The sequence below is a fragment of the Ptychodera flava genome, chromosome 5 (genome assembly GCF_041260155.1).
Source record: "Ptychodera flava strain L36383 chromosome 5, AS_Pfla_20210202, whole genome shotgun sequence".
Lineage (NCBI taxonomy): Eukaryota > Metazoa > Hemichordata > Enteropneusta > Ptychoderidae > Ptychodera > Ptychodera flava.
In genome coordinates, this window is record NC_091932.1 from 30,458,651 (window position 1) to 30,486,348 (window position 27,698).

At 37.5% G+C, this 27,698-nt stretch overlaps 2 protein-coding genes across 4 annotated transcripts in view; both read right to left on the minus strand.

The window, feature by feature from the left end:
• LOC139133474 (monocarboxylate transporter 2-like) overlaps positions 1-6,815 on the minus strand; it is a 41,252-nt gene extending 34,437 nt beyond the window's left edge. Inside the window, exons 1-4 of one of the 3 annotated variants that reach the window (XR_011552599.1) lie at positions 6,465-6,805; positions 4,933-5,076; positions 2,912-3,755; positions 1,681-2,655 (exon numbers count right to left, since the gene is read on the minus strand). Coding sequence is in view for 2 of the 3 variants with exons in the window: in XM_070700084.1 (XP_070556185.1) it covers positions 2,435-2,655; positions 2,912-3,494 (804 nt within the window). In the remaining variant the exon portion in view is untranslated. Of the gene's footprint in view, positions 1-1,039; positions 2,656-2,911; positions 5,077-6,464 lie in introns of those variants that run through there. The other 2 variants (XM_070700084.1, XM_070700085.1) reach the window with 2 other exon arrangements.
• Positions 6,816-9,696: 2,881 nt separating this feature from the next.
• Positions 9,697-19,243, minus strand: LOC139133475 (monocarboxylate transporter 13-like). The gene is made up of 4 exons (XM_070700087.1): positions 18,916-19,243; positions 14,316-14,459; positions 12,467-13,300; positions 9,697-11,862 (listed from the first exon to the last, which is right to left on the minus strand). The coding sequence occupies exons 1-4, from the start codon at positions 19,157-19,159 to the stop codon at positions 11,630-11,632; spliced, it is 1,455 nt and encodes a 484-aa protein (XP_070556188.1). The 5' UTR covers positions 19,160-19,243; the 3' UTR covers positions 9,697-11,629.
• Between the last annotated feature and the right edge of the window lie 8,455 nt (positions 19,244-27,698).

The window sequence follows — 27,698 nt, forward strand, 5'->3', positions numbered from 1 at the left end:
TATACACCTGCGTCTGCAATCTTTGGAGTTTTCTTCGTACAGTAAATTTCGGTATCAGAGGACGCAGAGTCCAATAACTTTGCCGCGGAGTACAATAACTTTTGGTGTTATTGGACGCTATTTGACATTTGACCTCAAAACACCATTACGTCAATGCGGGGAAATACTTCTAAACATTGGGTACTTCACAACGTTAGTAGTGGTGAATCAAAAGCCTGTGAATTCGGGTGAAATTATGCTGCCGGCCTACAATTTCTCACACGTACACTGCGCTGCGCGGGTTTGAAATTTCGTTCTGTGCGCTTAGCGGACGCGCTCAACGCGTTCTCAGTTTGCTCGCGATCGCTCAGTGCAGTGCGGGACGGTCATCCCCAAAAAGGCTTTATTTTGATTTTTTCGAGGTAAAATTGGATTTAAAAAGGTGTATAATATAAGGTTATTCCCAAAATACTGGGATTTATGTCCTGAGTACATTTTTAATAGGAATAAGGGAAAAAGGAACATTTTCAATGCCAAAGTAGTTACCATGGCAACTTGAAACATTAAAATAAGTCTGGTTTTTGTGTTCTCTGACCCGAATTCCCCCACTAAATAATTTTCATATCAATCAAAGTAACTTTTCATGGAATATTGGAAAAATTGATATTTTCAACCCCTAAAATGGTTACCATGGAAACATGGGGCAGTGAAATCGATATCATATTTGGTCTTTTCGACCCAAAATACCCTAATTGTGAAATTTTCACGGAAATTGAACCTATTATTATTCGCGTTATTATTTCTATATAATACTTATATTAATTATTATTATAAAACTACGTATGTTTATTGATGATATAATTATGTTGTATAAGTGAAAGATGTTTTGCATTTTATAATTTGTATATCTAATGACCTTTCATATTTTGGCATATATAGCTTGAAGGACTTTACCAAAGGCAGTTGCACTTGTTATATAAAGTGGTGATACAATGACAGCAGTCAAAGAAGATTAGCATATTTATTTCAGCTAATTACATATTTATATACCTGTGGTGAATATTGTTCATGATGTTGATCATAACACTTTGAATGAAGTTTAGAGCATGTAGCAAACGTTGAAATTCACAGACAACTGCAATATATACTGAAACACGTAAGAATGTTCAGTTCATCTCTGGATACCAATGTCGGACCATAGATTTCATTTCATTATGGCCTTTTTAAGTCCGCATTCGAACATATTTAACTCATTAGTTTACTTGGACACCAACAAAAACTGTAGCGGATCAGGGACTGCAAATCACGCAGTCTACCAAAAATTGAGTCTTTATGAGATATTCTTCAGCTACAATAATTCTTAAATTCATGTAGGTTGTCGGATGTTGCATACCTATAGTATCCCTGATATCCTAAAAGCAAACGATGATAGACTCGTGCCCTTTCGCGTCATAATTAGCCATAGTGCAAGTGAAATGTATGATTTAGATCTTAAATGTTCCTGCCTTCATATACATATTTATGTATCTGTTATATTATTATTATTATTATTATTATTATATTATTATTATTATTATTATACTAAATCTGTGACATTATCAACTCCTTTACACGGAGACATCCTTATTGCAACATGAATCCGTCTGGATTCTAAAATTCGATATAAGGTGAGGTGATCCTCGCTCCATTTTATGGGTGTACTTAAAACAGTTATAAATTAAAGCAGTTGGAGTTCCATGCTTACGATAACATGACGCATCTTCAGTTCTCACTATTTCATGTTTAAATGTTGATAATGAGTTGTAAGAATCGTGTTGTTTTAGAGATCTCTGGTTGTTTTTACAGTGAGCACATGGTGCCAATAAAGCGAATGGTTCAGCAAACGACAATTCCTTGTAGCATATTTCTCTGCGGTCAGTATGTGCTAGTGGCAAACTTTGTATTGTGACCCTTGATCTTTCATTTGTATTATGAAAGAGAAAACCCGTACTACCTCAGAGCACGTTCTCTTTAATACAATGCATATAGTAAAAGTTTCTAAACTGCTTGAATTTGATGTCATTCCTCCTTATACCCCGTTCCCAAAGTACGACGTACGATGGAAGCAGTATTTCACTTCTGCCTTCCCAAAGACGCCAGTAAACAAGGTGATTTACAAATTGTTAGACAAAATCCTGTGGTTTTGGTAATTAAAAATAAAACATTTTATATGCAGTTCTGATTTATGAAGATGATGCATCTTCGAACAGCATCGTGAAACGATGCCCTGTTTAGTATCTAAGCCATGTACGATCTGAAAAAGTCTTGCCCAATACGATCGCTTGACTAAACATATTTCTACTAAATGCAGATATGATTTTGTCAAATACACTCATGCTCATCTCTCTTTCTACTCTTCCTTTTGTCTTTCCAAGGATGAATGTGACTCGATCTGTCTTTTTTGTTCAAGCTAACTTCACATGTTCATTTTGTAGTGTGTCAGATTCCGTGATTTCTCCATGGGAACCATTTCGACCTCTTCCTCGGAATGGTAGAGTTCATCTGATTGCCTTGACTTTCTTCGACGTTTGTTAAAATACGACTCCATGATTACCACGAATGAGCCGGCAGTGACCGAGCAGGCACCGAAGAAGTGAAAACTATTGTCGTAGCTGCTCGTTAAATCGTATATTAGCCCTGTGAATAATAAGAGCAAAGAGCAAGCATGGGTGTAATATTTAAAGAAAAAAGTCAATGGATTACAACCAATGAGTTAGCGAATGAAAAGCTATATACTAATCATTGAATGGGCATTAGGGGTGGACCACTTAATATCAAGGGGAGGTCATGGAAGAACTTTGAAAAATCTTACAAGAGGCTGCCTTTAAAAAATACCTGGCCAAAATTGCAGAAAAATGAAAAATGGTTGCCAGTAGACATTGGTATGACTTACCTGCAAATGTCGGACCAAGTATAGCTCCAACAGCAAGAAACGGAGTGGTTATGGCCACACCCGCCGTGACAAGTGACGGTCCAAATAAATCCTTGATAACTTGGGCTAGAAGGGTAGATGTAAGTCCAATAATGTTCCCAAGGATTGCAGTTACCACACCGTAGACCGCAAATGAATTTGCAAACACGCTAAGGAAGCTGATCACTCCAGCGAAAAAGAGCGCAATCCCATACAATCGCACACTGGTGAGGGCGGGAATTAAGTACAAAATTGGAACCGGTAAAAGTCTGCCCAACATATTGAAAACGCCATACATGGATATCAGAAAGGATAAATCCCGACTTGAACTGAGCTCTTTGGATTCCGCTCTTAGAAACAAAAGTGCTGCCACAGCTGTGAAAGCCATCCCACTTCCAAGGAAAACTGCGAATGCGTACACTAGGAATACTGGATTTCGAGAGAGGAGTGACAGATCGCAGATTCCACAGAGCATCTTCTTATTTTGCAGAGAATTAGATTCCGTGTTACCGTGTCTGCCTGGTGAATCACTTTCATTTGCACTTGTATCTGAGTCTGTCGTCATAGTTGCAAGCTTAGTTTTGGCTTTTGTTTTCGGTCTGTAGATCGCTGCGCAAATGCACAACTGTGCATTTATCGATGAAAACAGGATGAAAGCCCCCCTCCACCCGTAGCCGTCGATGAGTGCATCCCATAGTGGTGTAAATACAAATATACCAAGCCCAGAGCCACTCACTGCGAGGGCGTTAGCAAGGACGTAGTGCCTTTTCACATACAGTGCGAACAATACCTAGCGATGGGCTAGTGATGAGACAATAGCCGAATCCTATGGAAAGAGAGAATGAGAGAAAGAGAGAGACAGGGGCAGAGAGACAGAGAAAGACCGAGAAAGACGGAGAGAAATACTAGTATAACTTTTTTCACAAATTGACAAAAGATTTGAAAGAGAGTCTGCTAACATGTTCAAATGGCAAAATATTCATGTGCAGTGCAGCCAAATGTTAAATTCTATCATCGCATTGATAGCATATTCAAATATAATGAAACACTGAATGATAGATAGCTCCGGGTTTACGATATGCATGTAAGGCATTTCCCACGGGGTTTTGTTGGATTTATTACAAAATTTGATAAGCTACCTTCATATCACCATTACTGAAATCAATCGTTCACAGGTTTTACATTGTATCCTACCTAGAAGGGTTAAGTACTATGGTCAGGGTTAGTTACTTTAACATATTTTAACATATTATAGTTTACTGAAAAAGCCAACGATTCGGACCCTAAAATCGTGACATCATACAGTAACAACATCACATCTCACTTTAATTTATGCTACTGTCTCAAGAACGCAACAATAGTTAGTAAAGGTAGAATAATACAAGGTTTACACTTTTAATACTGTACCAAGTCTTGTGGATATGTACAAAACTATAGAACTAAGAGACCGTAATCTTGAAATCTGTCCTCAGTCAACGGGTGCATAACAAAGTTAATCAGTATTCCCCCCTCGTGAAGTTATTCCAAAGTACATTCAATCATACTAACTTTTCAAAATCATGATTCCTACCTTTCTGTGCAATTTATGATATTGTTGCTCTGTCTCTAAAGTGCACTTTCCTCTTCCTGCTCTTAAATCTTTGAAATTATCGGTAAGAAATGTAGCTTGTGTGTGTGTGTGTGTGTGTGTGTGTGTGTGTCTGTGTGTCTGTCTGTCTGTCTGTCTGTCTGTCTGTCTATGTGTGTGTCTGCCCGTGTCAGTGTGTGAAATGTAAAGGTAACAAATGAATTAATTATATTCTGAGAGGTAATTTGTCAACAATAACATTGTGTACCGTAAACACCACATTGTGTTGCTTTTGTACGGCAACATTCTTTGGGGAATATGTTTCGCAGATTCAACAATCATTAAGATATTGTAAAAAGTTACAAGAAAGATTCATTTAATTTGATTTCAAAAAAGGAACCCGCTCTGTCACTGTAGAGGATTGAGGAATACCTACCAACGAAAACTCCCATACTTAGATAGAGAAACTCAATACTTGGCGCAAACGAACTTAGAACGAATCCAAGAGAAGATAAAACAGCCCCCATCATGACCGTAGGGCGATGTCCAAATCGTTTCACGGGTATGTTGACTATAGGACCTAAATAGAAAAAAAACCAGTTTATTCACAAAACCAAATAATGCAAAACGTCATACATCAGAAGAATATGGCAGATTGGGTCAGCTATAGGCAGATTGTTGCGTTTATGCGCTGCAGATAGAAATATCTACCGTCATATTACATTTCTGATCGTCCATCAAATGAGACTTTGGTATCTCATAACATGGCTGTAAAAATAAAAAGATAGCAACGGCTGCAAGTCTGTTTTTGTGAGGAAACTGAAGCGTACGTAGAAAGATGAAAAAAATACACCTGGTCAATAACTAATAATAAATACGTTCGCTTTTGAAATATATAAGAGACTGAGTTTTAAAAACGCTCCACTAATATTCATGTGACCTTCAACCCCAAGGGAGGAGATGCATGCACGTACTATGGGGGGCTTTCAGTTACTACAATAAGAGGTGAGCCGGGGAAATCAGACTCGGGATGGCATCATAAAAAATTGTGACCCTCGCCAATCTACAATGTGACCCTCCTCTGTTCCAATTTGTAAAACATGACCCTCACCTCAACCTGTTTCAAACTGACCCACTCCCTCACAAGAATGAAAGCTCCCTGACAACTAGGCAAAGAACCGCTTCCGTCATCGAGCGGAAATGTCATCATCTGCAGGTAAATAGGGACAAGGTTTAATCGAATACGGTGACTATACTCTTAACACTGGAGTAACCGCCACATATATAAGCCGTTTGTCACTGTCCATCTACACGTGTATAGAGAGACTATGGCTTCAACGGCGAGTCGCATGACACAGCCCTGGATAAAAATGGGCTGCACGGTGGCACTCTAAGGTCTAAAGTAGACAGGCTTATATATTGTTTTTGTTTTGATTGTTTTTATGTATGCGTAGTTGGATCACAGGGTCTTGGGCTCATTGTATGTTTGTTTTTGTTTGTTTGTTCTGTTTGTTTACAAATATAGTCAATAAATGATACTTTAAAAAATTATAATACCATCTCACATGTGAAATAAAGCATACCCGTCTTTGGCATCAGGAGTAAGAACCCATGTGATGAATAGCCAAATTTTGGTGTGAGAATTTTCTAGAGAGTCGCGACTAGGTCTACATGTATGGCCAGTACCAGCGAACAAACACATGAACCGACGAACGAAAGGACAGGTAATAACGATTAATCACGCCCACGTTGGCCGATCTAGGGTGAACAAGTGAAACGAAGTCGGCTGAGACAGTTGAGATAGCCTAGTGGCCACCCACGACCCTTGACAATGTGACCTTATCATGATTTATGACATCGATGTTTGATCGTTGCGTTGTAGCTACTTCACGAAAAGCATATGTTGTGAAATATATTGAAAAGTACCAAGGAACACAAGGGGTCTTCGTAAATAAGATTTACCATTACCTAGACCAAGTTGAAAACACGATATTGTTGAAAGAATCCACGATGTTCGTACAGAGCTGGCCTCAAAATATTGCTGTACAGCGACGCAGAGCGGTCCTATGGACTGGTACAGGCCGAACACAAACCAGCAGCAAAAATGGGTAGCGAGGACGACGAGCCAGCGATACCAACCTCTGTCGTCGTCGTCGACATGGTCGCTCCTTCCACTTTCCTTATCTGACATAGCATTCAAATTTTGTCCAACTCCGTCGACTTTGCCGATATCCAAATTTTGTCTGACTCCCTCAACTTAGCCGATAAGAAGCCGAAGAAGCACAATTTCGGACGTCCACAAGTTGCAGTTCTGCTCCTTGACCTCATCACCTCAACGTCCCTGACCCGAACGTCACGTGATCAAGGTTAACGGACGCGGCGGCAAATTGATGTTACATTTGTTGATCTTCCAAGAAGTCCGAAACAATCACATTTAAATACTGTATAATGGTTTTATTATACACGGAACACGGTTCTGATTTGCGGGGACTTCTTTCGATAAAAGAATTCCTTTTTTTCAACATATCATGCTTCAAACTTTCAAGAGAGTCTTGAATTTGAAACCCGCGAAAACCAATTTTTTGGTCACACATACTGGCAACAGGTGCGATAGATTCCTCGCCTGAACAAGGCAATAATTTCCCCATTATTGGCAAAATCTGGTCGCAAGTTGGCCATCTTCATGAAGCAACTTGATCACCAAGCTTGCTATATTGTATTTTGAGTTCGTCATTGCAAATGTTACTTTTTGCACGAACGGTTAGCGTATCGGAACTTTCGCGAGACAAACCATGAAAACGTCGTCACAGAACTAATAGCTGTAACTTTTGATTATTGTTTTCCACATTTTTCTTATGTCCGTTGCAATTCCCACTTTCCAAACCATGTTGAAACACCTATTTAGTTTGTCAACACAATGTCTATACGTATAAAATGCATTGTCGTTGCTTGCATTTGAATTGGATTCAAGACCTGAATTCACTTGTCAACAACAACAATGCAGTTTACACATGTAAATGCTAAGTTGACAAGCTCTCAAAAGCATATCGAGAAACACATAATTCAGCAGAACAAAAAAGTGTTTGACTTTAAGGTAGTATGCGCCTCGAAAGTGAAAGACTTAAACTTTTCCTCAAACTTGCCTGAATGAAAATATCAACCATTCTCCTATTAAATAAACAATAAAAATCGGGGCCACTGTGCAAAGTTTGGAAACTAGCGAAATTCAAAATGGCCGCCATCACTGTGTTAACTCTATGGGGGAAATCAAATTTTGGATTTTCGAAAAGCTGACCCGGTTAAAGTTTTCTCCTCCAAGAATTTAAAAATGAGCCCCTACAAGTGGTAGATCAGAAAAGAAATGTAGAAATTAAAGAATCCGACGAGCTGTCCGAAGGGCTCGTTCTACCCGAAAAGACAAAATAGTGAAAAAATACAGGTACCACCACTAACCTCATGCAGCATAACACCTAGTCATTGTTGGCACCCGATGATAACAACTTCATCGACAAGTGATTGAGACTTCATTGTTTTCCGTAATGGCAAAACAAAATCGTAAACACAGCTACATCCCGTATGAGTTATCCCTGTTCAGCTGAGAATAAAACATGGCGTAGACGAATATTTTAACAACATAATCGAATAACCCAATAATCCTATGACAAAGAATGTCGAGTAAATATACATACACAGAGAGAAACAGACAAAAATATTGTTTTGAAACAAGAACAAAGTTGCTGATGAATTGTCTGAATAAAAAGGAACAAGTAACAGCAAATTTTGATATTTTTTCAGTATTACAGGAGACTGCTTTGCACCAAGTAATGAAGAGACCGGCCACGGGTCTCATGACACTGTCATGATCTCAAGTGAACTCCTGCAAGTCACAGCGTGTCGCACTATCGGGGAAGTCATGGCTGCTTGGAGAAAGGGTGAATATAACAATGAAAACACTGCGGAAATATTCGAGGCTTTCCATCGGGATTTACAAAACGAAACAAATCCATGTCGACAAATAGGAGAAGCGGCGATTCCAAGGAAAAGTTTCTCTATATTTCGGTCGGACTCTGTTTTTCCTTTGTACACATTATTATCCCGCTACAGGATAAATATGTGAAATTTGTAATGTTAGGACCGTTGCCGCCTGACTTCTACGTCAATGCGTAGACTCAGCACAGGCTCTTCACCTACTCAGTATCTGTTTGCTAAATCGTCGCCCATAGCTCCTTGGTACAGAACTTCGATGGGTCATTGTCTTACGTTGGCCGACGTATATTGCACAAGAACGCGTTAGAACAAAACACTGTGGAAAGAAGAGGCCTTGGCTCTGGGGATATTATGTGCTTGATCTGAATGGTCGTGTCGCCTACCATTTCGGCCGCACATACCCACTTATACCTTTGTATGGGAGCAGCTGACAGCGCCCAAAGCTTGTACCTACGGTGACTGTCGAGAGTCCAAAACAGACGTTTCCACGAGCTGATCAAACCTTATTACGACTCGGTTTGAAGATTTAATTCTATCTGCACGCCTGTTTGGGCGAAGTTACAGGCCGTTGGCTAGAAAGAGTCTACGTGCAAACCCCACAGGATAACAAACCTGTATTTTTCAGAAGCCGTAGGATCCTCAGAATACGAAAGAAGCTTTTAACAGACTGGGTTGCTATGGTTGTTACGGTCATGTTTTGAAAGGTACCGCAAAACCACGATTTTGCTACCCACGTGTACTGTTTTTAACCGGTCTTCTTGTACTTCATCTGTTGAGCTTAATTTTAACATAACCTGGCTTATAGGGTTTCATTAGAATGGCAGTTTATTCATCTTTAAAATGACATATTGTAATATGCAAGGTCTTCTGCAGTTATCATGAAATAGGACCAAAACTTACCCTTTACCCCAAAGTTTATATTTCAAATTACTGTCACGGTTAATCTCAAATTCTACCAACTTTTTCACCGAGACATAATTAAAAAAGACAATTTTTTGTATGAAATCTGTTTCATTTGCTACAAGCCGGGACATGTCAATAGCATAACCTGAATTTTTAACAGAAAAAAATATTTGGATGCAATAGCTGTTAGTGTCAAGTTTTGAACGGTACCGTAAAATCAAAATACTGCCGACTGGCATGCATTTTTGTTGAATATGTCTTCTTGTAATAAATTATCTGTTGAGCTTAATTTTACACAACACTCAGTATGTAGGCTATCATTTGAAGGGATTTTTATTCCTCTTTACAATGGTATATTGAAATGACTAACAACTTCTGCAGTTTTCATGAGCTAGAATTAAAAATTTACCATTACCAAAAAATTATTTGATAAAATTACACCTATTCTCAGATATATATTCTTTTTTGATCATATACAAGTGACAAAATTTGTATCAAACCCTTTTTGTTATCCAAAGATACATGCTAAAGCGGCAAGGTGGGGTTTTAACAGAAAAAATCCATATTTGTGTATTGAAAGTTAATGTAAAACATGGCATCACCGATCTGTGTGCATTTTCATGAAACATGTCTCCATGAAATTATATGTTAAACTTTATTTCACCAGCGTAAAGTTGGCGTCATCCTCATCCTCAGCTTCAGGGGTCATGGGAAAACGATTCTGAGTATGATGCTACCTCGCCGACGTGAGACCCGACTATTCCCGACGAGGTCCGATGGAATGGTCAGTGTACATGGAATTTTAAAAATACAATCCAAGGTTAGCTACACTTAAAAGGTTAATCAAAACACTGTAGCTTTCGTATTTTATAATACATGGTAACTTCTCATATTAATATCCGTTTGTAATGGTCACAGTATGCTTGGAACACTACATTCCTAGCCATATGTTCGAATAGCAGTTTGTTTGTTGTTTTCCTTGAAATTAAAAGTACGTCGACCATTCAGGCCGTAAGCTATAGTTATTAAAGTTCTTTTGAATTCTAAATAGGGCTTTCACATCGCCTTGCATAGCGGTGATTTTTACACATTTCGGACAACGGATTTTATTTTATTATAGCCTTTCTACGTCCGTATTCGAACATTTTATCTTATGTGTTAACAGGGCACCAACCAACACTTCCGCGGATCATGGACTGAAAATGACGCACATTACCAAAAATAGAGTCTGTATGAGATATTCCTCTGATAAAATAATACTAAAATTTATGTAAGCTGTCAGATGTTCCATGCTAAATATCTATGATATCCTAAAAAACCAACGATGATATACCCATGCCCTTTGCACTTTATAATTACTGATACTGCAAAGTGAAATGTTTGATTTAGATCTTAAATTTTCTTGTTTTCATACATATTTATTTATCAGTTATATTTATTATTATAATACTAAATCTGTGACACTATCAACTCCTTTACACGGAGACTTCCTTGAAGAATTTGGAGTTTCATGCTTTACGATAAGATGACGTATGTGCTATTCTCACTATTTCATGTTTACAGTGTTGGTAATGAGTTGTAAGAAACACGTTCTTTTAGGAATCTCTGTTTCTTTTCAAAGTGAGCACATGATGCCAGTAACGCGAACGGTTCAGCAAACCATAATTCTCTGATAGCATGTTTCTCTAGGATCTGTACTATAAGCAAAGTTTGTATTGTGAGCCTTGATCTTTAGTTTGTATTATGAAAGAGAAAACCCGTACTGTCTCAAAGCACATTCTCTAAAATGAAATCCATCCTTATAACCCATTCCGAAACTGCAGATCTACGACGGAAGCAGTATTTCTGCCTTCCAAACGACGCCAGGAAACATGTTGACTCACAAATGGTCAGACAAAAATCCTTCGTTTTAGGTGAGTACAAATAAGACGTTTCTGTCTAGTTATTAATTATGAAATGAAACGATTGCCCTTTTTAGTATCTAAACCAAGTAAGATCTGAAAAAGTCTTGCCCATTACAAACAAATTGCCATCGTTCCACTAAACATACTTCTTCTAAATGTAGATATGATTTTGTCAAATATACTCATGTTCATATCTCTTTCTACTCTTCCTCTTATCTTTCCAAAGATGACTGTGAATATTTTACAAAGACAAAGATGAGAGTCTAACAGTGACCATGCCACTGCTTGGAAAACGACTAGCACTTGACACGGTGCCGTGACTCGATCTGTCTTTTCTATTCAAGCTAACTTCACATGTTCATTCTGTAGTGTGTCAGAATCCGTGATTTCTCCATAGGAAACCATCTCGACCTCTTCCTCGGAATGGCGGGGTTCATCTGATTGCCTTGACTTTCTTCGACGTTTGTTAAAATATGACTCTGTGATTACCAAGAAAGATCCGGCAGTGACCAAGCAGGCACCGAAGTAGTAAAAAGTGTTGTCGTAGTTGCCCGTCAAATCGTATATTAGCCCTGTGAATAATGAGAGAAAACAAAAAGCATATGTGCAATACTTACAGAAAAAATGTCACTGGATTGGAATTAATGAGTAAGCGAATGAAATTCTATATGCTAATCATGGACCATTAATATCAAGGGTGGATCCTGGAAGAACTTTTAAAAATATGCCAAGAGGCTGTCTTTGAAATAAATCCAACCGAGGTGTACAGAAAAATGGAAAAGGATTGCCAGCAGACATGAATAATAAATAAAACACCAACAGTTACCTTCAGAGAATGAAACTTTCGTATTGACGTGAACACGTCTCAGAGACAATATGAAGGAGATAAATGCGAGCGTTGGTTTTATGAGGAGAGTGTATATTAAAGAGGCTATCAGTGCTCGTTTCTCTGTCTGAATGCTTTCTTACAAATGAAATCGTTATCTTCTCCAAATGTCGAAACGATCAAGGGGTCCGCTGAACAATATTCCTGGCTCTTAATAATACGTGGTTATTCAAGATTTCAGATGAAATACAAGTTGTGATGGTTTTATTTTAGCATTATCGTTCACTTCTCGGGTGCATTCTAGTGCGTTGAAAAATCATCGAGGTCAATTGAATACTGGTATGACTTACCTGCAAATGTCGGACCAAGTATGGCTCCAACGGCAAGAAACGGCGTAGTTATGGTTATACCCGTCGTGACAAGTGACGATCCAAATAGATCCTTGACAACTTGGGATAGAAGGGTAAAAGTAAATCCAATAATGACCCCAAGGATTGAAGTAACCACACCGTAGACCGCAAATGAATTTGCAAATACGCTAAGGAAGCTGATCACTCCGGTGAAAAAGAGTGCCAGGCCATACAATCGCACGCTGGTTAGGGCGGGAATGAAGTGAAAAATCGGAACCGGTAAAAGCCTACCCAACATATCGAAACAACCATATATGGATATCAAAAAGGATAAATCCTGACTTGAACTGAGCTCTTTGGATTCCGCCCTTAGAAACATAAATGCTGCCATCGCCACGCAAGCCATCCCACTGCCGAGGAAAACTGCGCATGCGTACACTAGAAATACTGGATTACGAGAGAGGAATGACAGATCGCAGATTCCACAGAGCATCTTCTTATTTGGCGGAGAATTAGATTCCGTGTTACCGTGTCGGCCTGATGAATTTGAATTTGCATCTGGGTCTGTCACCATAGTTCCAATCTTAGTCTTGGCTTTTGTCTTTGGTCTGTAGAGCGCTGCACAAACGCACAACTGGGCATTTATCGATGAAAACAGGATTAAAGCCCCACTCCACCCGAAGCCGTCGATGAGTGCATCCCATAGTGGTGTAAGTACAAATGTACCAAGCCCACAGCCACTCATTGTGAGGGCGTTAGCTAGGACGTACCGTCTTTTCACGTACAGTGCGACAATACCCAAAGCTGGGCTAGTGATGAGACAATAGCCAAATCCTGAGAGAGAGAGAGAGAGAGAGAGAGAGAGAGAGAGAGAGAGAGAGAGAGAGATATTACATTTTCTCATAAATTCACATAAGATTTGAAACAGAACCCGGTAATAGTCATGCGCAGTGCAGTCAAATGTTATATTCTATCATCATATTGATAGCTTTGTTTGAATATTATGAAAAACTAAATGATAGACTGATCCGCGTTTACGACATGCACGTAATTGGACAAGCTGCCTTTATATTACCATTACTGAAATCAATCGTTCACAGGTTTCACATTGTATCCTACCTCAAGAGTTGAAGGATTTGTTCATGTTGGTTGAACAGATAATAATATATAATAGTTTACTTTCAAAGCCGAAGATTCGGACATTATAATTGTTACATCATATAGTAACAACCTCACATCGCACTTCAAATCTATGCCACTGCCTCAAGAACACAACAATAGTTAGTAAAGGTTTAATAATTCAAGGTTTACACTTTTAATAATGAACCAAGTCTTGTGGATATGTACAAAACTATAGAACTAAGAGACCATAATCTTGAAACTTGTCCTCTGCCAATGGGTGCACAACAAAGTCAAGCAGTATTTTCCCTTCTTGAAGTTATTCCAAAGACATTCAATCGTATTAACATGATGAACTCCACCTTTCTGTGTACTTTATGATATTGTTGCTTTGTCTCTTAAATGCACTTTCCTCTTTTAGTTCTTAAATCTTGGAAATTCTCGGTAAGAACAGCTTGTGTGTGTGTCTGCATCTGTGTCTTGTGTGAAATGTAAAGTCGACAAATGAATTAATTTTACTTCGGAGAAGTAATTTGTCAACAATAACACTGTGTATCGTAAAATATCACATTGTGTTGATTTTGTACGTGAACATACTTTTGGGAGATATATAAGGATATTTTGTTTCATATCATTAAGATATTTTAAAAACGTTACAACAACGATTCATTTCAATTGATTTTAAGAAAGGAATTCCCTCTGTCACTGTAGAGAATCGAGGAATACCTACCAACGAAAACTCCCATACTCAGATACAGAAACTCAATACTTGGCGCAAACGAACTCAGAACGAATCCAAGAGAAGATAAAACAGCCCCCATCATGACCGTAGGACGATGTCCAAACCGTTTCACGGGTATGTTGACTATAGGACCTAAATAGAAAAGAAAGTTTATTCCCACAAAACATAAAATGCAAAAAACGTCACACATAAGAAGAATATGGCAGATCGGGTCATGTGATAGGAAATCAGATTAGGGTTGCCATCATACAAAATGTAACCCTCCCCTAACCTAAAATGTGACCCTGCTCTGTTCAAAATTTTAAAACATTACCCTCACCTCAATCTGTTTCAAATTTGAAAGTTTGAAATATGTGTGACCTTACTAGAACCGCTTCGGTGCATGTTTTCCCTATCTTCACACCCCTTTATTTGTGTCCCTAATATTTGCCCTTTCTTTGACAATTTGACCTTTTTTTCATATTTTAAACATACAAGGTCTCACATTTACCAACAAGATACTAATCGTAACAATTAACCTATATCGAGTAAATATACTTGCGTGTGTAATGAACAGACATTTGTAGGTGAAATTCCAACATCATATTTGTTGTACACATATGCACTTCTACCCTCCCTAATCTAATCAAGTACATTTATATCAATTATCAAGCATATATAAATGCACTGATATAGCTAGCTTTGAAGTGACAATGTTATTAGTTTTCCCATAGACATCCATCTACAGTGGGCTGACATTTTTAGTGAAATTCCAACATCATATATTGCTGTACATATATGCACCTCTAACCACCCAAAGCTAGTCTGTACATTTAGGCCTATACCAATCGTCAAACATATAAATGTACTAATTTACCTTCTTTTTATGACGGTAAAATTTCTTGCAAACATATGCACTTCTAATCATCCCTCTCTAGTCAAGTATAGTTATATTGAAAATATCTGTGAATGACAACTAATGTCACACGTGTGCACATAACATTTATTAGCTCCAATATAGTTTGTGTGAGAACGTACATCATATCATACCAGTATATTGATGGTGCAAATACGGCGATCTAATTTGTCGAGACGCGAAAAGAACCGTGGTGTATTCGCGATATACCACGGCTTGAGCACACAAATGAGCACTCGACAAGAGAAAAAAAAATTTCTTTTGACGTTCCATGCCAGAATTTGAATATAGTGATATAATATAATAGCAATAAATCACACCAAGCGACGGTATATCACTCACTTTTGACTAGTTCACTTCTTATGTACATTCGATATCGCTCATGCACATACCCGTATGTAGTGAACTGGTCAAAATCTCCCTGGGTGTACGTTATTGCTTGATTATATCATACATTATGATGTTATTGCCCAATATCGCCTTTTCATGTGTCGTATTAGCTGTGTCAGACACGAGACAAAGTCAAGTGTCTGACGTAGCACAAATGACACGAATGCTAATGTGACGCAAGGAACAGGCAATATTAGGTAATAACCAATTTAACCCAGAATTCTACAAATGATAGAAAATCCTTAAATTTTGAGGCATAAATATCAAAATATTTGTGAAAACAGGCTTCATTCATAAACTATACGAAGAAGTCAACACCAAGTGTGACAAATATCTTAATTGGCATCAGAGAAAAAATACAGGGATTCAAAAATAGTTGTACGGGAAGAACTTTGTATAATGCAGTATGTTATTATAATTGTAACCGATCAAAAACTTTCCTCTGCTCATAAAGTTTTCACTTCTGTCACCAATACATACATTTTTAAATGAATTACAAAATTTCAGGGTAAAATGTCACACTCCCCTATTCCCTTATCCACTCCCTCACACTAAATGGAAGCTCCGTAACGACAAAGGACCGCTCCTGTAATCGAATACGGAAACTATTTAGGAGAGAGAATATGGCTACAATGGGGTGTCACATGACACAACGCATGATAAAAAGGGTTGCATGGTCGCACTCTAAGGTCTAAAGTAGACAGGCCTTATTGTTTTTTATTGTTTTTACGTACAGTTGGTTGGATTGCAGGAGACTCAGACTCCTTGTTTGTTTGTCTGTTTATTTGTTTGTTTGTTGACAAATATAGTAAATAAATGATACTTTAAAAATTTCCTAATAGAAAACTAACATATGAAATAAACAATACCCGCCTTTGCAATGAGGGGTAAGCAACCATGTGTGTCCATCACTTTCTCTGAATACTCACCCTTTCATCAACTCAAAAGGTTATCATCTACTGACTATATTTGTGAACAAACAAAACAAACAAACACCGTTCTTTATTGACAAATATGAACACAAATACAACTCTTTATTGGTTCTTAATTGTATATGGAATAACGATACGTAACAAATAAACAAACAGATAAACAAACGGACAAACAAACAAACAAGGAGACTGAGTCCACTGTGGTTGGATCATGTAGCCGAGAAAAGAGAAACATGTAAAATAAAACATAGCGTCAATGACACTTGGCTCACATTTGGTTCAATATGGCAGGCCCTAGTGAGTGTACATAAAATATTTAATAGCTGCTACGGGCCTTAGCTTGTAATAATAATAACGCCTACTGCACTTGAACATGTTTTGATGGACCATTCATCACATACCAAGGCGAAGTATATAATGGCTGACAACTTTTGCAATGGACACATACACAGGCAACACCATGCAGCCTGGTACATCAAAATTAGTGCTACAATCTCCATACTAAAGTAAAGATGTCTTTTTGTCATATTGTGTGACATAAGATTAATATAAACAATATTTGGTAATTTATCAAGCAATAATATTTAAAGCCCTACCAGCTGTAACTCCTGAAATTTGTTGACCTCAAAATATCTTCCTACTCTCTCCTGGTTTTCTCTGAATTCTACCCTTTATAGGAATATGGGCTTTTACTGCATTAGAAAACTATTCGTTTAGGAAACATTTGACAAGTAAATTCAAATTTTAACGGTCATTCTGATTTCCTGCCATTTTCAAAAAATTTATAATATTATAAAGGTAAGAGAACATACAATGTCACAGTTGAAAACATTCACCCCTGTGCATTACATTGGACTACCATGTGCAGTTGATTTGAAGATTTTAACGCAGATGTACAATATCCATGGTTTTTGCCTTTTCGAATCGGGCTGTGACTTAATGAGTGGGCACACATTTAATCGCAGTGTAATCTTTATCTTGTTCAAAATTGCACATACAGTCCTTGCGTGTAGTTAATAATAAGTGTCTCCACACACCTAAACTAGTAATCTCATTAAGTTATTTTAGTTTGAAAGTAAAATCACAAAGTTAATGTTAAAAGATACAGCTAGTTGGGCTTAAAGAAAACAACTTATTATTGGCTTGGAGGTCTTTGGTTGCGTTTCTATAAAAAATCACCAACTTGTAAAATTCTGACTCATCGGGGCACCAACTTGTAAAATTCTGACTCATGGTTACTGACATTTTCACAAAGTTTATACTTGCTGCTCATTAATGTTTATTTAGCATACTACAAACACACCAAATACGAAGGTATAATGTTCCTTGGTTCTCAAGTTTTTTCAATTTGAGCAGAGAATTAAAGAATGAGACATTTGGCATTTTTATCAAGTTTCAAAGCAATCTAAAAAGAACTTTTGGAAAAAATGATTTTTTGACCAAAAACGTGGAAAATTGCCCCAAAAATACAGATATGAAAATTTCACCAAAAGTTGAATACTTCTGACAGAGGTCAATCCAAGCATTATGCATCTCACGTTTCAATTAAATCTGACATATGGTTACAAAGTTTTAGCAATCTTCAGGATTTTTCCCTTTTTACCTCATTTGCGTATTTTGACACTGTCACGTTCTCGCCACCCATGGGTGCATCTGTATACTAAATACTGAGACCGTAGGTGCTGTTTTTTGAGTTTTTGAAGTGGACGGACATACATCCGCAAATACATACATCCCCACATACATAAATACCGACATCCTAACATACATACATCCCAACGCACTGCCACATCATCTTTGAAGAGAATTAAGATGAGAGCTAAATGCATTTTTGGTCTGAAACAATTTGTCATGAATTGTACATGACAATTGTACATTTGGTAGCTAGTAAGCAGGTTCAGAGTATTTGACAAATCTCGCCCGATGGGACTTGAATATTGCTCAGTCACTGAAAACGTCGACAGAGATGTGAAAAAACACAACTGCCTTGTTCCTTTTTTCCAACATGTCATACACTGCTGAATCACGGAAAAGCTTTATAGCATGAATACAGCTCTGTGAGGACTGGCCAAATTTTGGTGTGAGGATTTTCTCTCGAGCCGCGACTAGGTCTACATGTAATAACGATCAATTACACTCACGTTGGCCGATCTATGGTGAACAAGTGAAACGAAGTCGACCTGGGCAGAGAAGATAGCCTATAGTGGCCACCTACGATCCTTGACAATGTGACCTTATCATGATTTATGACATCGATGTTTGATCGTTGCGTTGTAGCTACTTCACGTAAAGCATATGTTGTGAAATATATTTCAATATTTCAAAGTACCAAGAAACACAAGCAGTCTTCGTAAGTAAGATTTGTCGTTACCTAGACCAAGTTGAAAACACGACATTGTTGAAAGAATCCACGATGTTCTTACAGAGCTGGCCTCAAAGTGCTGCTGTACAGCGACGAAGAGGGGTCCTATGGACTGGTAAAGACCGAACACAAACCAACAGCAAAAATGGGAAGCGAGGACGACGAGCCAGCCATACCAACCTCTGTTGCTGTCGTCGTCGTCGTCGTCGTCGTCGTTCACACGGTCGCTCCTTCCACTTTCGTTATCTGACATAGTATCAAAATTTCGTCTTACTCCGTCGACTGGTCGCCGTCGGAGCACAATGTCGGACGTCCACACCCTAGGGTTCTGCTTCGTGACCTCATCACGTGAAAAGCAAAAAGACTGACCCACACGTCACGTTATCAAATCAACGGACGGGGCAGCAAATAGATGCAATCAAAGCTAAATAATGTATGGTTTTAACTTAACTGCATGGAGGACACAAGTCTTATTAGCGCAGGCTTCTTTCAATAGATGTAAATTTCAAACTTTCAAAAGACTTGAATTTGAAAGTTTCAACCCGAAAGTCAGTTTTTGGTGACCGTCACTCATACTGACCACAGGTGCCATAGATTTCTCGTCTGAATCAGGCAATACTTTCCCCGTTATTAGCAAAACAAATGTGTCAAGTTCGCCATCTTCATCATCAAGCCTGCTATATAGTATATTTTGTGTGCGTCGTTGCAGTGTTGCTTTTTGCTCTTTGCACACAGGGTTACCTCATTCGAACTTTCGCAAGACAAACCAAATACACGTCATGGGGCCAATGGACATGACACAAGAACGTACGGTGGACGAAAACTACAGTTCTCCGTACTATTTCAAATTTCACTCTACTATTAAAAAATGTCTCTATTAGGAGAATTTCTCCGCTCCACTGTTACTAATCTCGCTTTACTGTTGAAAATTTCTCTACTGTTTCAACATTTCGCTCTACTGTTAAACTTTTCTCTTCAGTTTCAAATTTTGCTCGACTGTTAAACATTTCTCTACTGTTTAAACATTTCGTTCAACTATTAAAACTTTCTCCATAAGAAGACGTTCTCCGCTCTACTATTGAAAATTTCGCTCTAGTGTCGAAAATTTCTGTTTCAAACTTTGCTCTGCTGTTAAAACAGTTCTCTACTAGAAGACGATTAGGTGTCGGAATGAATTTTAGTCGTTTGCTAATAACTACGCTTTTTTTATGTTTGTGAGTTTGTGTGTCGGTAGGTTTTTTAATGTTTCTGAGATTATTTTATAATTCGGCTTGGTCAGGCGAACGCAGTTATTTATGTAGGTAAGACTGCATGTTGTTTCAGTTGTCTTTCGCCTTTTTCCATGCAGCCAACTCGATAGCACGGCAAAGAAGGCGATGGGTTTCCTTTCTCTCAGCCTTGGTACGGACAGCTCCAATTTCCCGATGGAGACTCTTGATGAAGGCTTTTGTTTTGAGTTGTTGTTTTTCTTGATGTATCGGAAGGTAGTTGTAGAGAAGGCTGACACATTTCTTACCATAGTGTTGCTCTAGTTGTTGCAACTATGGATTAAATCGTTGTTTGGCTTACTTCTCGCGGCTAATGCGTTAAGACGGACTCAGAGGCTGCGAGGTAAAATGGATGTCTTTAGGAGATGTTTAAGTTTGCTGAGAATAACCCATTCTTTTCAACTGCTTTGATTTTTCCAATCAGCCACCCTCTAGGTTGTTAAAGAGTATCCTGGAATTTCCATGGTAACCCCTTGACCTCTCATGTATGTCATTGTTATTAATGCTCATGTCTTTCGTAGTCCCACCCACGGCCCGAAAATTGAGGCATGCCTTGTATAGGAACATTATGTTCTGTTTGGGATGAATAAGAATTCATATAGTCAACTTACAGAAACAGTGGATCCGTTAGCAGCATCTTATTACATGACTTGATCGAAACCTTAAATATTGTTCACATTGACCAATGCCTAACCGAAAGTCGACCCCTCCCAATTGAAATGCCATTTTAAATGTGCCATCATTTGGTGAGTATACAGCTTAGTTAAAGCCCCAATAGCTGCGAATTTTATGCATTATTTTCATGATTTTATTTTCAAACCAAAGTTGGTTTGTGTAAATGTTCTAACTGAAGGACGTGTATAGAAGGATCACTGCTCGCTGATTTGGACCATGCCTACAGCTGTAGCTACAGGCTGAATAATAAACGGGTACCGCACAAATAAAATGGCGCCCTCACGGAAAAGTACAAAAATCAATATTTCCTGCACATACACATCGTGTCACTTGAATGCAAAACACACAATATCCAACATTTTGTTGTTGTAATCTTTATTTTCTCTGTCACATGATTATTTCTTGAAAATGGCAGAAAATCTAAAATGATGTTACAACGTTTGAATTTACATGTCACTTTCGACACTTATGAGAGTGTTATACACTTTTTCAGTCTTTAATGGGTCTTATTCAAAGGAAATTCTTGGAAAACTCAGGATATTTTGAGATCAGTTTATTACACATTCACAGCTATTGGGGCTTTAAGAATATGCACTATGATTGCAAAGCTGTTCAAATCAAGCATTGATTTAAGGTTGGTAACTATAAACTTGGGAAAAAATTGGATCATAATTTTAAATACAGACGTATATTTAACAGTTGCATACCAATAATGACGCTGTCGACGCAAACATAGACCTTATCTTTGAACAAATTTTATTGATAAAAATAATGCATCGTACTAGTTATGGTATTTTATTATCGCTTCCCACTTTCTTCATTTTTCTGGCCATCTAATCTTACAAGCATTTAAGATGCGTACGTTTGTTTTTAAATATTGCATTCCAGTACTTCCGGGTCAACAGTAGAGCGGAGAAGAAACAATAGAGAAATTTTTAACAGTAGAGCGAAATTTGAAATAGTAGAAGAGAAATTTTTAAAAGTAGAGCGAAATTTGAAATAGCAGAGAAATTTTTAACAATACAGCGAACTTTGAAACAGTAGAGCGAATTTTGAAACAGTAGGGAAATGTTTAACAGAAGAGCGAAATTCTGAAACAGTAGAGAGAATTGTCGTTTTCGTCTATGGTAAGATCGCGCCAGAACGGAACACTGTGGAAAGAAAAATGACTCTCGGGTTGCGATGTACTTGAAAGCTGGTGTCGTCTACCATTTCGGTGGCACGTACCCACATACCTTTCTATGGGATTATCCCCTCTCCCTACCCCGGCTTGTAACCACGGTGACTGTCGAGAGTCCAAAACAGACGTTTGTACGGCGCTTATCTGACAAAACATGCTTATCTGACAAAACTCTTTTTAGCAATACCCTGGGGAGTCACTTTAGCCAGCGCACTTCATGCGCGCGGTACATGTCGTCGCTTCGTACGATGTTGTGTACACAGAGTGTGCCAATTTAACGTTAATACGAAGTCTTCTACACGAAGGATTTTGTTTCTGTAAACTACTCTCAAATTGTTGACATATAGTTTTTTTATTGTGGTTGTTCTTCCATCGGCCGGGCTCGCGCTCGCTCACTGTACAAAGTACTGTACGAGCCGTGTTGCAACATGTAGGTGCTTTTCTTATCATCCACTTGCATGTTTATTGAATATAATTTATGTACTTAAATGGCAAAATTAGCGATCGAGGAAGGTGATGAAAAACAAAAACAAAAGTACTCTGCTTGCCATTGCCGCATTGTGATGTGGTGATTTTGATACTCCCGCCACCGTGAGAGCGCACGACCTCATGTGACCTCGTGCTCTCTCCTCTACCTCTATGTGTTGATCGATGTACACACAGTGGTTAATTGAGGTGCTCGGCGATTTTACGCAATCAATGAAATTTACTGTATTTTTAACTATTTTATGGCTATTTTGTGATGTTTGTGATTTTAGACTTCTATAATTAAAATGTCATTCATGTGTTTTAACAGACGAAGGATTGTGACTTTTGTGTGAGGGATTACTTTCCACAAATGAGTAAGGCTACAAGCAGTAATTAGTTATTTTTGTCAGATAAGCACGTTTTGTTAGATAAGCGCCGTACAGACGTTTGCCCGAACTGATCAAACCTTCTTACGACTCCGTTTGGGAATTTAAAATTTTAACTGCACGGTTGTTAGAGCGATATAAGTTCCATCGGAAACTCTTTATTGACACATTGTGAACAAGTTGCATATCGTCTACGCAGGACAAAAACGTGGAACTCGATCTTTCTGTGGAGACACTGGAAAGTTGGCCCTCGGCCTGTAATAGTCAAACGTGTTTCCGCTGTTCACGTGTGCATATGAACTAAAGTATCCCTTGAGTTGCAAATAGGTATGTTCTGCATTAATCATACGGCGATATCCCGCGAGTTCAGATGTCGACAGCATACAGATTTTGTTATAGCGGTACACGGCTAAAAGGTACCTAAGAACATTCTACCACTAAGAAGATGCTTGACAAAGACTCTGAAAACGTTTACAAATGTCACGGTTTGTCGTTGAGACCTGGAAACACCAAATGAACTTATTAAATTCATTTTCCTGTATCCTCCAAAGCTTCATACTCACGTCTTTAACCAAAAACCAAGAAATCTGATCGTATTCAACCAGCCCTGCACAGCTGGCATTGGATTCCCGTTCATAAGCAAATAGAGTTCAAAATTTATGTGTAACTTTCAAGGTTTTAATCAATACAGCGCCTCGCTGTTTGAAAGAGCTCCAAACATAACCTTTAGTAGTCCTGGTCGGACCCTTAGAGTTCGGTCCACGACTATGGAATAGGCTCCCGCCTGAAATTAGGTGTAATAATGATTTTAATATTTTTTAATCTCGTGTAAAAAACACGTCTTTCAGAGAAAGTGTTTAATGCAATTGTTAACCGCGCTGCTGTTATTTAATATGTCAGTGCTGTACAGCAATTTGAGATTTCATTTTAAACGGAGAGCGTTTTTTAAGAATGAATTATTATTATTATTATTATTATTATTATTATTATAACTCGTGATGTCTATAAAATACCATTTCGGTTCTGCGCATGACACGCTAGAGGTAACAGCGTTTTGTTTGAGCTCCGCTGACACTTTGTATTTGTTCGCCTTTTTTCAACAAACGCAAGTTGCGGATAGGCTCAAGTTACGAGTTATATCAAACAGCAATATGTGTGTTGGTACTGAAGCCTGGAGAAGCAGAATTGGCTGTTTTTCGCAGCCAAAAAGTTGGCGAGGTGTATCATTGGAGTGGTACACGCCCTTCACTGAATAGGCGAGCGGCAGACTCACCTATTTTTCACACTTAATGTACCCACCTTACATACGGCCACATCATACGTCATTTGAAAGCTTATTATCTCTACTTCAAGAATATTGACGATGTGGAGCTGCCAAGTAGGGCCATACCTCCCTAATTTGCATAATTTACAGGGGTATTCAATTTGCATAAATGCGATATAAAATTAGAAATTTCATTGTTAACTACTCTAAACATACTTTTAAACTATCGAGTGATATATCAAATGAAAGGTATTTGCCTGTAGAATACAACATGGATATTCAAAGATATATTTAAATTGATTTCACTGAAATATTTCCATATTTATTGTGAAAAAATTATTTTCCCCTTTTGAATAACAATATTTTAAAAATGTTAACACATGCAGCCACATCAAACAGCCACATCATACGTCATTTGAAAGCTTATTATCTCTACTTTAAGAAAATGGACAATGTTGAGCTGTTTAGAGGGCCATAGCCCCTAATTTACATAATTTACACGGGGGCCCAATTTGCATAAATGCGATGTAAAATTATAAATTTACTGTTAACTTCTCGAAACATACTTGTAAACTATCGAGTGATATATCAAATTGAAGGTATTTGCATGTAGAATACAACTTTGATATCCAAAGACATATTTAAATTGATTCCATTGAAATATTTTCATATTTATATTGAAAAAATATTTTCCATTTTTGAATAACAATATTTTAACAATTTTAATGCATACAGCCACATCATACAGCCACATCATACGTCATTTGAAAGCTTATTATCTGCACTTCAACAAAATTGACAATTTCGAGCTGTCAAGTGCGGTCATAGCTCCTAATTTGCATAATTCACATGGGTACGCAAACTACAGAAATTTGATATAAAATTAGGTATTTATTAACTACTCTATGCATAATTTAAACTATCAAGTGATATATCAAATGAAAGGTATTTGCATGTACAATACAAAATAGATACCCAAAGAGATATTAAAAATGATTTTGTTGAATTCTTTTCATAATTATATCGAAAAATATATTTTCCCCTTTTGAATATCGATATTTAAATAATTTTTACACATACAACTACATCACACAGCCACATTATACGTCAGTTGAAAGCCTATTGCCTCTGCTTCATGAAAATTGACGATATGCAGCTGCAAAATACAGCCGTAATTCTTTAATTTGCATAATGCACACGGGTACCTAATTTGCATGAGTCCGATATAAAAATATAAAAATCCATTGTTATGTAGTCTTCACTTACTTTTCAACTATCGAGTGATATATCAAATGAAAGGTATTGGCATGTAGAATAGAAATATGAATTCAAAACACGTATCTTAAATATTCTTATTGAATATTTTTATTCAAATCGCGATATCTTGACTTATTTTTAATATGCATAAAATTGTGTAGTAAATTCGAATAATGCCCGCACTATGCAAATAAGAATAAAATATATATAAAATAAGAATAATTTAGCTACTAGGAACAAATATCGCTCTGACTGAGATTCAGAGACAATATATGACTTTCATTGGAATCCAGCACGAGCTTAATAAATTCATATCAAACATAAAAATTGCATCCTACTCTGAAATGTTGAAAGCTCTTCTCAAAAAATCACATCTTTAGACCTCATTAACTGTGAAGGTCATCGATGCATCAAATTAACATTCTCGACTTAAGAACACACACGCACAACCAACAGATACCAGATTCCAGTTTATGCTATCAAACGGCAATATTCAAAGATTTGTGAAAGGCGAAACATTACAATACATTAGAACAATTATGCCACAACAATACGATACAAAATGCAAGATTTTTTTGAGATGAAAGTAATCAAGTATAAATAAAGAGTAAAACTAATTCTAGATCTTGTTTGATTATTACTAACTTTAGAACAATCGGATGACATTTAATTGTTATTCGATTTCATTGCATTGAATTGCCTTCGAAACCTTGGAATCGCAAAAAGTAAAAGGGAACCAAAACATTTTCAGGTCCCCTATAGGCAGATCAAAACTTTCAAGTTTCCTCCTACTATCCCTCAAAATTTCGATTCCACCCCGAATTCCTCCGCCCCTCACCACCATTATTTGTGAACGTAGCCTAATCACATACATATGAAACAGAAATATAAGCGTTACACCTATGCCAAACAAAACCTACAACAGCTCGATCTCCGATTCACTTGAGCATCCAAAAACACAAAAAGACCAAAATGGTAGACATTCTATAGCTTCCTTACTTGAACAAACTTAACTTCAGTGAAACAACGTGATCAAATACTGCACACGTTTCACCAACCGTAAATGAATTTGAAGTGACTGATGAAGACAATTCTATTCTCGAAAGGTAGCATCAAAGGATTGCAGTGTTACAGTAGTCTTTCCACTCCAGTGCGGGTTCAGGGCAGGATACGTAGATTAGGGGTACGTCTCGCTGCCAATCAACACTTTACACAAAACCGCCAAACATAACATACACAAAATTCAAACAAGAATAAGATATGAACGATGTGTGGAGTTTGCTTTCTCTTATTACATGTCACCAGTTGTGTCTGCTGTCAAATTAATCTTCCATGCACAAGGCAGCTATAACTGTGGCAACCCTTTTACTCATGACAAAACTGTTTAAGAAGAGGATGATGAATTTGTAGAATTACTAGATGAACTGGAAATGCATGACACTGTATCGGCATGAATGACTTGGATCATGAATTATGCCATAACTTTGACTACAGCTTACTCTCACATATTGTTTCGGCTACAGAGTTACTTTTCAACAACTACACTAGTGTAGTTGGGGATCTTTCTTTATGTTTGGACTTAATAGTAATTGGTGATATTTTCCCAACACATCTTTAGGAAAAAATGTCGGCGTTCAAATCATTAACCATATATGTTAAAAATATAGTCAAAAGTAGTTAAACAGTTTAAATTCACTCGGATGGAAATAAGTACAGCAATGGTGTAAAGTAACGTCATGCAAGTGCAAGCAATAGATCATGATGGGTTCTCTATGATTGTGTCATATGAATGATGAAGATATGACATCAGCAGGATTAGTTTATAACAATTAATATACAGCAAAGAAAAAAACATCATATATATATATATATATATATATATATATATATATATATATATATATATATATATATATATTAGTGCTGTTGCCTTGGTTACAACATTACAAGAACATGTTGGCATACTTGAGTAACATTAAAAGGTTTTCATATGCTGTGAATTGGTACACTCTCTGACCTATAAAAACTATAATAACGGATAATAATGCAGACAAATAGAGCTATTCATATGTTTCATATGTTTTGAAACATACATTAAACCAACAAAATATTCATTTCCAGACCTCATTTCAGTTGTTTGTTCTCCGTGTTCTATGCACTCTTCGCACATCAAAATGCATGTGGTTGCATTGATACTGCTGTTAAAATTTTTAAAATACCGTTGTTCCAAAGGGGAAAATAACTTTTTTCACTACAAATATGAAAATATTTCCGTAAAACCAGTTTGTATATCT